Source organism: Onychostruthus taczanowskii, unplaced genomic scaffold (genome assembly GCF_017590055.1).
Source record: "Onychostruthus taczanowskii isolate IOZ18803 unplaced genomic scaffold, ASM1759005v1 scaffold15, whole genome shotgun sequence".
Classification (NCBI taxonomy): Eukaryota; Metazoa; Chordata; class Aves; order Passeriformes; family Passeridae; genus Onychostruthus; species Onychostruthus taczanowskii.
The window spans coordinates 9,773,785-9,785,908 of record NW_024498685.1 but is presented as its reverse complement, the minus strand read 5'-3'; the positions used below and the strand labels follow the sequence as shown (position 1 = coordinate 9,785,908).

The 12,124-nt window shown below is 48.8% G+C and overlaps 2 protein-coding genes across 2 annotated transcripts in view; one reads left to right on the top strand and one right to left on the bottom strand.

Moving 5' to 3' along the window:
* The window catches only part of CACNA2D4 (calcium voltage-gated channel auxiliary subunit alpha2delta 4), a 122,341-nt gene that overhangs the window by 73,525 nt on the left and 36,692 nt on the right, over window positions 1-12,124 (top strand). The window lies entirely within an intron of this gene.
* On the bottom strand, window positions 2,546-9,282 carry LRTM2 (leucine rich repeats and transmembrane domains 2). Its single transcript, XM_041398619.1, has 3 exons — window positions 9,151-9,282; window positions 4,578-5,168; window positions 2,546-3,092 (listed from the first exon to the last, which is right to left on the bottom strand). The coding sequence occupies exons 1-3, from the start codon at window positions 9,215-9,217 to the stop codon at window positions 2,638-2,640; spliced, it is 1,113 nt and encodes a 370-aa protein (XP_041254553.1). The 5' UTR covers window positions 9,218-9,282; the 3' UTR covers window positions 2,546-2,637.

Genomic DNA, 12,124 nt, shown 5'->3' with positions numbered 1-12,124 from the left:
CAGTATGGTAAAGGGAGAGGTTCCCCTGAGAGGGAGGTTGGGGAGAGGTTTGGATCCAGCAGGCAGAGTCTGGTCCTGGCTTGCTGGGAATGTGGAACAGCAATAACACACATACAGAGTCTGCAGTGCACCAGTTCTGCCCTTCAGAGCAGGCTACACTTGGAGCAGATGGGATGGTTGGAATGGCTGTACAGTGCACGGGGGAAGAGTCCTTCCTCCTCACATTTCACCAGCTCCCCTCCTTTGCTTCCTCTTCCCCACAGTGTGCTGGAAGCGGGGGGAAAGTGTGTGCTCGCACTGGTGGGCGGGCTGACTGCTTCTCCCAGTTCTTCCTCCCTGGCAGCCTGGTCTTCTGCTTCCCTGAAGAACATCCTCCTCTGCCCCATGCATCCCCGTGTTGAAGGGAAGTCATGCTAAAACAGTCCAGAGCACCCTGTCTCCTTGGCTCTGGTGACCCTGGGTAGACCAGGAGAGATTTTGCCACTCCAAGCTTTGATTAATGATGTTGTGTGCCCACGGGTCAGTACAGCCATCTCTTTGGGACCAGAAGGAGTGAGGAGCCAGTGTGCATTGCTTCCACAGGGATCCAGTCACAGCGAGCAGGAGGGCTGTGAGATGTCCAGCAGCACTGGGATTCAGATGGAGCAGGTGGAAGAGGTGCCCTGCAGAGCATGCAGGGCTCTGAACACAGGTTGCTAGTGAAACACCCTGCAAAGCTGGGCTGGCTGCCAGCTTGTTTCCTGATGGCAGGGATCACACCATCCACAGGCACTGTGGATGCACGACCTCCAGTGTCATCTTCCTCGCCCAGGAATACCCACTGTGACGGGTTAGAGCAGGTTACCATGGCAATGTGCGCTCTCCCCTGGAGACAGCATTTTATCCCACTTCCAGTGATACAAAATGAGTCCTTATGTTGAGTTCCTTTCGTTTGTTTTTTTTTTCCTCTCTCACTTTTTTTTTTTCCTTGTCAGGTCAGAATGAGCTAAGACTAATAGGAGGCACTGCAGTCTGAGGGCTTTAAAATCTGGTTGGGGGAAGTCACCCTACGTGACAGTGGCAGTGTGCACGGCTGTGTGTGTGTGGGCACACTCAGGTGCAGCTGTGGCTGTCACTGGACACCCCAGTGATGGTACAGGGAGTGCATGTGGGCTCTGCTGCCTTCTGTGCCAGACCCTTCCTGGGCTCTCCCATATGTGCCACACTGTGCTGCAGGTTCCAGCCTTCACCTCAAGACCCTCCATAACTCTTCCCACTCTTTTTGGTCACCCTGACTGCATCACCCTGTTCCACACATCGTGCTGCCCCCGTGCCAGCCATGGCAGCTCCTGGTTTGTGTGACTTCTTCCCCTGACACCTTCCCCTAGGCTCACACTACTCAGCACAGCTTATGCTCCTGGTAATCCACCTCCTCCTCCTCTAGTCTTTCCTGATGACCCACTTCTGATCTGCCAATCAAACATTTCTAAATGGAGGCTTCATATCTGTACCCTCTCCATTTATTTGAGAAGACATAAAATAGATAAGAACACACCTTTTTTTTTCTTTTTTTCTTTTTTTTTTTTTTTGATGCTGTGTACTTATTTCCACAGACTGGTGCTGTAATCCCAGTAACTTTGCCTCTCTCCATCCTCTTCTGCCAGTTCCCACTGGCTCTGCACTATGGCTCAGATGTTTTTGTTACTCCTCAGTGGTGTGTGCATGTTTTTTGTCTGAAGCAGAAGGTGATACACACTACTATGATCAGGATAAGGTAAAGTGGCTGGATGTATCCATGGCTGCATGCAGAGGGCAGGTCAGCATGGGCATGAGTGATAGCTCTGCATGTGCAGGTGGGGTGCCTGGATGCCTGGAACTGGGACTGGCCCTGTGCGTGCATGTTGGGATCGGAGTGAGTCAGTGTGTGTGTGTGTGTGTACAGGAGGATGACTCTGTGCCTGTGCACCTGCAGCAGATGATGTGTGTATCAGCTCAAAGGTTTGGACTTGGCCAGGAGAAAAAGAGGGACACTGTGCTCCCTGGCAGTGGTTAGGGTGACACAGATATCTTTTTACCTGTGAAAGTGAGGAGGGAAATCTACCACTTACTGTTGCCCTACCATAGGGACCTTGCCTCCCTTCTGATGTAATCTTGGCAGCACTTATTTGTAGGGTAGGCTGCAGCTTCGTGTCACACAACAGCAGTGACCTAAGAGTGAGATGTGGACACTTCTGGTGTCCTGCTCCCCACATAAGGTTTCCCACAGCTGCTCTCTGTTTGCAGAGAACTCTTGACAGGACACAGGATGAGTCAGGACCGAAGCTGAGAGGATGACACAGGGTCCCAGAAGGTGCCAGCTGCCTTTGCAGCAGGCATGTGAGGGAAGCTCTGTGCAAGGGCATGAGGCACAGCAAGCACTCGAGGTCTGACTCTACTTTATTTGTCTGGGGGCCCAAGGGTGAAAGGGCACAAAATGGGCCTGGGGCAGAGGAAAAGAAATTGAGCCAGGTGCCCTGACCCCCCAGAAGCATGTTGTACTACTTGGGTGAGTGGAGCAATAGCACAGTCTGTCTGGGAAGATGTATTTTGGGAGGACCCCATGCTTGACTGCTCTCAGGTACCTTTTTTCATCGCTGTCCCTTCCTTCCTAGAACAGTTTCACGCCACAGAAGATATTTGTTTTTGTTCTTCATGTTCACCTTCTGTGTCACCCATGAGTGGCTGCCTCTTCTTCAGCTCCCTGTGGTACTTGGCCATGAGGGAGGCATAGATGCAGCCATAGGCAGCTGCCACCACCATCATGATGCAAACGATGCCACAAACCACCCCTGCAATGATCACAGTGCCAATAGCCCGGCGCACGCTCACAGGCCTGTACCGCTGTTTCTGAGGGCATCCCACACTGGGCTCCACTTCTGTTTCTGGGCCTGATTTAGATTTGGAAGGAGCAGGGCTTCCTTTAGTGCAAGGTGGGCCAGTATTGTCCAGCACTGTAGAGCTGTTCTCGTCATCCAGCTGGGAGCAGTAGTTGAACATCTCCATGGGCACCATCCGCATGTCCTTTCCTTTCAGCTCCTTGGGCAAGGTGCAGGCCAGCTGGTCGATTTTCCCACCTGTTCCAATAGAGATAACAGGAATCAATCACAGCTCCATGCCCACACAGAAGCAGCAGGGTTAGATCCTCTGCTGGGGTGAGCTCATTGGCCTCCATCCACACCTGCTAAAGTATTTTCCCTGCAGAAGCTTCAACCATGTCAGCTGGCCAGTATGCCTCTGCCTAGGTTGGGTTTGACATTAGAGCTCCTGGTGCACATCTGAATAGGCCAAGACATGAAAGCCCTCTGAAACCATTTAAGTCAGCCTCATACTGTTTAGTGAGTTATGTAAGTCTCAGAAGAACCACTTTAAAAAAAGAGAACTTAAAGCAAAAATATAGGACCAGGCTGTACCTTCTCAAAAAAAACAACAGATACACATCCCATCTTCTGACAACTAATCCATCTCTGTGAAAATAATGACAGATGTTGAAACAAATGCTTGAGTGAGTTTGAGCAATTTCCTTGGAAGGGAGGAAAAAAAGCAAAGTTATGTCTGCATGCTCTCCACTGAATTTTTGATATGGTAGTCAAGAAAAAAGAATAAATCAAAAAAAAAGTGCAATGTGGCACTCGTATGCTTGTTTGATTCTGCTCACACAAATGCATATTTCAGACTGCAGTGTAGCCACAGGCAGAGATAATCTCCTTGCAGCATGGCTGTGATCAGCAGGGATGTGACAGCTGACTGTTGCTATCCGCATGATTTGAGACCCTTTCCTACTCGTTGGTTTCAGAAACAGAAGGTCAGGCCTTCAATCCTCACTCCTGTAAAATGTGCCATCTTTCTTTGAGTTGCAGCTCCTGAATGCATGTCATCCCGTCAGCATTCCTGATAATTGACATGTACCTTTCTAGTCTTCTGTGTTTCAAGGAAAATCTGGAAATGCAAACTTGTCAAAAACTGCTCCGTTTGAAATGATTTCATAGCCAGTCTGACTGGGGGCCTGGCTTGTTAATTTGAGCTGTAGTTTGGGTTCTCCAATATGAGTTGCAGTGTTTTTCCTAAGTGTCACTGTTTCCTAAGGTTCTTGTTTTTGGCAGCAAACCTGATGCTTTACAGCCAACTTCTACTTCTCATTCTCTCAGCTTAAGAAAGAGAATGGGATGGTTATTTCCAAGTGTGAAAAGCAGTTCTTCTCTTTAGGCAGAAAGAGTAATGTAAATTCATAATCCTAAAATTTTAATGTTACTTGAGGAAAGTTCTTTCTTCTCTCAAGATTAAAAAAAAAACAGGTAATAGTTTAGATTAGAAACAAAACAAGGGAATAGGAGATCTAGGGCTGCTGGGGACTTCACAGACTGACAGTGTTGCTATATGAAGGTGCAGTGGCACTAAATCGTAGCAGGGTCCTCATGCTCTTTGGCTGAGACCTGTCCCTCAGGTCAGCCTGACCTGCCAGTTGCATCTGCTCCTGTTTCTTCCCTCCCTGCCTTTTGCTTGCTTTTCCTGGAAGACCAGCACTCCTCCACCTGCCTCCCCTCCCGCACGCGAGCACCTACCTCGGTAGGAGAACCACTCCATCCAGTGCTTGAAGTCTCGGAGGTTGCAGTCGCATTCCCAGGGGTTATCCCCAACCTGGAGCTGCTGCAGGCTGGTTAGAGGCTCAAAGGTCACCCTGTCCAGGCTCTGCAGGCGATTGGACCTGAGGGAGAGGGAGCGGAGAGCAGGGAGGTCGTCAAAGATGCCCGAAGGGATCTGGGCCAAGCCGTTGATGGAGAGATCCAGCCGGCGCAGCAGGGCCGTGTGCTGGAGCAGGTCCTTGTCCAAGGCCCGGATGCTGTTGTTCCTCAGCTGGAGCTCTGTGAGGTTCCCCAGGTCACTGAAGATGTTCTGAGGGAGCTGGTCCAAGAAGTTGTTGGATAGATCCAACCTCTGCAGAGCGGAGAGGTTGGAAAACACTGCTCCTGGCAGGATGCTGAGTTTGTTGTTGAGAAAGAGGAAGGTCCTGGTGTTTGTGGGGATGTCTGAGGGAATGGAAGAGAGGCCCAAGCCACTGCAGTCCACTTCCAGGTTGCCACTGTTACACTTGCAGGAGGAAGGGCAAGCAAAGAAGGACTCAGCAGCACATAGTGAGAGCCAGCAGCCAAGCACTGGAAGGTGAAAAGCAGGGAAGGAAGAGGGCATGGATTAGATCAGTGCTTTCCCATCCTCAGCCGCCACCAACTACAACACGACCCTCACAGCAGGGCTCTTCACTGCAATGCCCTGCAGTGTAATGAGTTTCCTCACAGCTACATTCCATTGCCCCTGGCCTGCATCCTGACAGCATGACTTTCCTCTTAGCCTGGTTTTTTTTAGGAAAAAGCAAGTAAATATCCTTCCAGTTTCACAACAAAGTCAGAACAGTGCATCCCAGCAGACTTTGCTGACAGATACTGGAGCACTGGTAGCTGGCAGAGGAGAATGGAGCAGAGAGTGGTGGGAGGTGTCACTTCTGACAAAGGACAGCTCTTTCTAAACAGTCAGGGTAGACAGGAGGGACCAGGTATATTTAAGAAGTTCCAATTTTTCATGAAAAGATATCTTATTAAAAAGCTTTTAAGAAAAATGAAAATAAAACAATTTACATTTCAGGTGTGCTCCTACAGTTTGAATCCTGATATTTGTGATTGATAAGACTCTAAATCAGTTTGCTTACCATATTCACAGTGTGTCATATGGGCCTTGTGTCCACTTTTTAATGAATTACATTACATTACAAAGGGATGACCAAGACAACTGCTAAAAAGTAACAAGGAGTCCCTAAATCACTGGACACCTGGTACTTGCCATTGCTCTCAAAACAGTTTCTGCATCCCATAGCAACAGTCCCAGAAGTATCTCTGAGTGGCCAGTGACCACCCCCACCTAGAGGTGGTAATTGGGTACAAATTGTTCCAGCAATTGTTCTTATTAAGAACTTTGGACACTTTCTGGACTACAGTCAAATCATGGGGCGAGCCCGGATCGTGGTTACCAATTGGGCAGACTAGACATGCAAAGAACAGCTGAAACCACATCTGACCAAAATGGCCCACAACAATGGAATGAGGAAAAGAGGTGGTAACTGACAAAAGCAGTGTCAGGAAAAGGGTTAACACACCTGGACTACAGTCAAATCATGGGGCGAGCCCGGATCGTGGTTACCAATTGGGCAGACTAGACATGCAAAGAACAGCTGAAACCACATCTGACCAAAATGGCCCACAACAATGGAATGAGGAAAAGAGGTCTATGTTGGTAACTGACAAAAGCAGTGTCAGGGAAAGGGTTAACACATGCACACCCTTTCTCCTACACTATCTCAAGGTTGGACAAATCACAAATCAGCATTTTTTAGAGCTGCTGTGGATTCCAGACGTGGGTCCAGATCCTACCAGTGGCACCAGGACACTAGTTACCAACTTTCCCTGGGAGCCAGTGGCTTTTCAAACTCTCATTTTTGTGACAAAGAAGCATTGTCAGCAAGAAAGCAAGCTTTGTGCCTCTTGTCATTAGAGGAGTGGGAGTTATGTTTAAGCAGACTATGTAAAACATTTGCATCCTTCATCTTAGTTTCTTTTCTGGAATTGAGATCGCACAATGAATTCCACTATTCTTCAGTGTGGGAAGCAAATTCAGCTCCCTCGCAGTTTTTAAGGTGACAAGTTTGAGCATTTGACTAAAACTGAAGCAGGTTTGTCTGTACATCATGCCTGTCCTCTCCCTTTCTCACTTTCCTTCAGAGAAGGCAGTCACTTGTGTTGGTAGAGTCTTTTTAGGGGTCAGTGGTAGCTAAAGGGGATGCATTGATTGTCTCGCCTTCCTGAACTGGCAGTCAGGTTCTTCTGTCCTGCTTTTCTTCAAGGAACCAACAAGCAGGTGTTCTGCTTCTTAGTCCTAAAGGAATTGTGAAAAGACTGCCACAAGAGAGGGAGTCAGAGGAGACCCATGCTGTGGAGAAGCTCTGCCTGGAGCTTTGCATTCAGCCGTGCTCTTCCTCTCTTCCCTTGTGCCACTCTCTAGAGTTTAACTGACCCACAGCCCATTTTTTATAGCAACTTTGCTTCTGTCAGAGTTGTGCCTTCATACTCCATCCTGTCATCCTACACAGGGCAAGTTTTGTGTTCCCAGTGATCCTTGTGAGAATTGACAGATTTGTGGACTGGTAGTCTAAGGAGAACTATCCTTTGAATCTTAAGCTATATGACTTTGTTAAGGACCAAGGGAGAAATGTTCAGAGATAATATATCAATTCTCTCTTATTTCATCTGTCTTTCACAATTCTTCAATAATTTTTTACTGTCCTACAGTTGAGATCTCAGGTGTATATCATCACAGGCCATGCCAATAAATGTGCTCTTTTAAGGAGAATTATGGATCCTTATGGTGAAATGTAAGACAGATCTTGACCCAGACCACCTCTGTGCTTTCTTGTCATGCAGAGGCTGGGGCCCACAGCAGAGATTGCCATGAAAGTAGATCATAGCCTATGGACTACAGCAGTACAGGTACTGACTGGCTGGCTGATATTTAATTCTGTTCAGAATATGTCACACTTTTGTTGTAGGGAGGGAATTAAAAGAATGGCAGCCAGAGTGGTGAAGGGAAAGAGCAATGAGTCATTCAAGTGACCCCATCCTTTCCTGGATGCTTAACAAAAGCCCAGTATTAATAATAGATTGGCAGCTGTGATGATGAGATAACAGCTGCTTTGTACACCAAGAAAGGCGAGAGCAGCCCATGTGTAATGCTATCCAGGTGGCATTCTGTTCAGTGCTTATCTCTCAGAATGCCTGGCCGCCTGCGGCGCCGACTGGGTGGCTGTGGGGTTCCACCAGTGTGTGTGCTGGCAGTGGCTGGCAGGAACAGCCTCAGGCAGCTGGCTGTGGTTATGTTCAGGAAGTGGATTTATGCCAAGCTTCTGCAGCCGTGTAGGATATGCCAAAAATGTCTTGTTGTTACCCATATATTGCTGTATGCTTTTGGAAATATTTTACTGAAATCATACAGAAAAAGAGATCTTGTTTTCATTTCCCTGCAAGAAGTGCATCCATGAGGATGTGAGCTGAGGCCAGGGAATTCATTGTGTTGGTTTAGATGCAGCTCTACAGCAAAGAGAGGCAGGGAAGCAATAGACAGAACTTGAAGGTGCCTTCCAGCCCTACAGAAGGATGGATAAGAAGTGTTTTTGTGTTTAGGGAAGATCAAGTTACTTTGTGGGGTGTTTGGTGGCAGAAAGATGATCCAGGTATATCACATTAAGTCAAGACTCAGTAGTATTCATTATAAATAATTTAGACAGTCTAGTCTGTGAGGATGGATTACAAAGATGTTTGTTTTCTGGAGAAGGAAGTAATTCCCCCAGCTTCTTACAGCTGCAGCTCCAGATGTGACCAGGAGGACTGGAACAAGGGAAAACCACAGACCTACTTGGTGCCTGGGACACTCTCCAAGTGTCCCCTTTACTCTGCTGTGGTCCCCAGATACTTCTCTGAGATGCAGATAAATTCCCAAAGCCCCACATCACCCTAGCAGTGCCTGCCCTGCACTCAGGGGTACTGTAGCAGCTGCCCCAGCCCACTGGGAATATGCACAGGATGAACGTTTACAATTTAATTTGAAAGAGAGCTTCTTTATTTACTCCTTGATTTTCACTACATGTGGCAGTGCCCGGTGGGAGAATTCTGCCTTCACATCCTGCATTTCCCTCTAAAATCTGTTATGACTTTTGTTGTGAAGAGCTTTGCTCAGCAGCCTGTGTAAAACCCCAAGCACAGAGAGGAGTCTGCAGCTCATAGGATACTGATTTGAGAAATGTTCAGGGTGGATCTTTGTGCAATGGTGTCTGTTTCTGCTGTTTCTCACCTGCCAGGCCCACTGGAATTCAGAAGCAATCATCACTCGCTGTCCCACTTTAAGCCCATCTTCAGCTTTAGAATATCACTCTCCCTCCCAGCTAGCCTGGCCTCTAAAGGAATGAGGAATTAGTTCAAACATCTCCATTCTTAGCTGTCCCTCTCCCCTGTTCTTAACCCTGATGTGACCTATTTTCTTCCCATTCCCTTGACAAACAGGAATACCTTAGCTTGTACCTGAGCAGGCATTACTTACGACAAGCCTCCTGCCACCTCATGAGGGACCTGCTCCTCCACCGGTGGCCAGCACTTGCAGGCAGCATCGTGGTCTTCTCCAGCGTGTCTTCACATCCAACAGCCAGCCTGGCCCACGGCCCCAAAGGGAGAAGGAGTGACCTTGTAGCCTGCCTGCCAGGTCCTGTAGAGGGAAAGCAGAGCAGATGACATTCACTTCCCTGGGTGCAGCACACAGGGCTGAGCTCAGAGCTGTCCTTTCCCCTCCCCAATTAGTGTTTTGCATTTGAGGCATCATTTCTGTTTTGGAGGAGAGATGGAGGGTGTTCCAGGAGGCGCAGTGTGTTGAAGGCGCAACATTAATTCATTTTGAACCTCACGGTGCAGAAATAAAACCTGATTCACCTAAGTGCCAGAGAGAAGTTTGTGCTTGAATAGCCTGCTATGGTGGCTACATTAGCTTCATGCTCAAGGTTAACCTGATGAATTGCTAAGGTGACCCTGCCAGGGCAGCAGACTCCGGCTCATTCCTGTCTCCTGCACGCAGGCTGGTGCCACCTGTGCATCCTCTGCCTGCCGCACGGCTCAGGCTCGCTGAGATCTGGGCACCAGCGGCTGCCGAGCTGCCTCTCTCCCCGCTCCTCCTCTCCCCGCTCCACCACACCCGTCCCCCCACCCCCCGTGCCGTATTCCCTACCAGCACTTCCTGTCTGTTTTAAGGTAAAATGGATGTGGTGGCTAGAGCAGTACAGCTTCAGCTTGGGGATTTCCCACTGCAGCAACTGCAGGAGCTGAAGAGCGAGCGAGCCTCGGAGGAGAAGGATAAGGAAGGACCTGAGGCGGGGGAGACTGAGTGGGAGTGTTGAAAAGAGAGGAATTGCATCTTAATTAGTAGAAGGAAAAATCCTCAGTCTAATTAGAAACCCAAAGACCATAAAACTCTCCCCTGACAGTAAGTGACTGACAACAGGTTTCAACTTCCCTCCCGCTTCCCTTTTGGATACAAGGAGGCAGGAAAAATGAAAACACCACAAATCCTTCTATCCCCCTGTGTACTCTCTGACGTGCCACCCACAGTCACAGCAGCAGTTAGATGGACACATTTCAACCAGAGTACAGAAATAAGCCATCCTCCATCCCCTCTGAGGGGCTCTGACAGCATCCACAGCAGCTATTTTAGCTGGGTGCTGCACTGCCACCAGGACACTCTCCCCACACATGTGCCAGGTGCCTACCCTCCCCCAGACTCCCAGACTGATTTATTTTATATGGGAACGTAAACCACCAGGAAATATTAAAATTAGCATCTTGATGAAAATTACGAGCAGGTTCAGTACCTATGCTAGCACATTTGCAAGGCTGTTTAGATCATTTACCTAAATGCCAATGCACCAAACACCTTTCATAGTACAGAAACCAATTCAACCTTGATCCACTGCAGCCCCCCACTCCCCAAACTGAGCTGGAGCCCTTTCTCTGCAGTTCCCACTGAAGGAGAAGCTGCAACAAATAGCTGTCCCCATTTGGTGCTTGCGCTCGACCTGACCGAGGAGACTTTCAACCTCCCCCATAGAAACGTCTCCATCCTAAATGCCACCCCTGAAGTCTCCTGTCCCCGCCTGTCCATATGGAAAAGGAGGATGAAAAGCTGCAGGCACTTACCTGGAGGGGTTCTGCCTGCAGCCACTTCCACCCGACTCCCCGGACACTGCCCAATTACAGCCTCTTCCTTCCCTCTCCCTCCTTGACTTTCACTCCCCAGCAGCAGGCTTTCCGTGTGCTCTATTTAACTCCCTACAGCACTGGAATAAACGGCAGAGTTAAGCTGACAGCCACAGAGCCTTATCTGCCTGCTGGATAGCGCCAGTCGATCAGCTCCAAATCCCGTTGCCAAATGATCACGTCCTTGCTCTCAGCATCAGGGGCAGCCGCCTGCCATGCTCTGCCTTTCCCTCTTCCCCACCTTCACTCCATCTAACTTTGTCAGGGTTATAGATAGCTCTGTTCCTTGCGCTCTTGCCTTTTGGCTCTGTTTTGTAACACCCCATCTGTATCAGCTGGCTTCGTTCCAATTAGGGGGGCTAAATCATTTTTAAAAAAACAACAATGAAACCAGCTTCCTTGGGTGCTCTGACACGGTTTCCCTCTGCGGTGTCCCCTCAGCCCAGGCCCCCACTCAGGCCATGCACTGGTGTCTCTGCCACCGTGCTCTGTGCAATTCATCCGAGCTGTCCCCAAGAAATTATGGGGGCCAAGGGCAGGGCTGGCACACCCGGACGTGTGGATGGGGACAGGGTCAGTGTCCACCCCCAGCTCCTGCTCTGGCAGGGCAAGTCCAGCTCTTGCACTCATTTCTGGTACCTCACGGGCGCCTCTTTCCCTCAGGCAGCACCAAGGCTCAAGCAGAGAGTGCAGGGTGGGAGGAGCAGCCATGTATAAATAAGCCTTTTCCCTATGTTTAGAATTTATTACAGTGCATAGTGATTAACACCTGTTCAGGCTTTAATGTCAGTCTCCTGCACTGCAACATGCACTGAGATGGAGGGGCCTTGATAAACCCAAGATTATTTTAAAGCATGTCACATATATGCCACACTCCCCACTCCATAGATAGCAGCCACCCTGTGTGCACTCATACACGTGTTTCCAAGACTTAAAAGCAGCTACCTTCATGTATAAATGCACAGTCACCAGCCTAGCTTACATTTACAAATGTGTGCACGGAGCTGGGCTTGCACATGTTCCAGGGGCTCTTTTGTAACCCACATTTATTAACCTCCATGTCTTCCACAAAGCTGCCTGCTTCTCCAAGCACACCATATGCCCAGGTGGCAGAGCAGTAGCTTTGGAATACATAGAGGTTCTTGGCTGCTGAAAAGTGAGGGTCAATGAAATTTATACCTTGAAGAAGTATGTTCATGGAGAAATTTTAATTCCAAAGATCCAGAGGAAAAAAAACCAGTTTCTCCTACGCATCTACTGCCCATAAGAACATT

Coding starts and splice junctions, on each gene's coding strand:
- LRTM2 (XM_041398619.1), bottom strand. CDS start 9,217: ATGCTGCCTGCAAGTGCTGGCCACCGGTGGAGGAGCAGGTCCCTCATG. Junction 5,169..9,150: donor GAGGTGGCAGGAGGCTTGTC/GTAAGTAATGCC, acceptor TTCACCTTCCAG/TGCTTGGCTGCTGGCTCTCA. Junction 3,093..4,577: donor GGAGTGGTTCTCCTACCGAG/GTAGGTGCTCGC, acceptor CTATTGGAACAG/GTGGGAAAATCGACCAGCTG.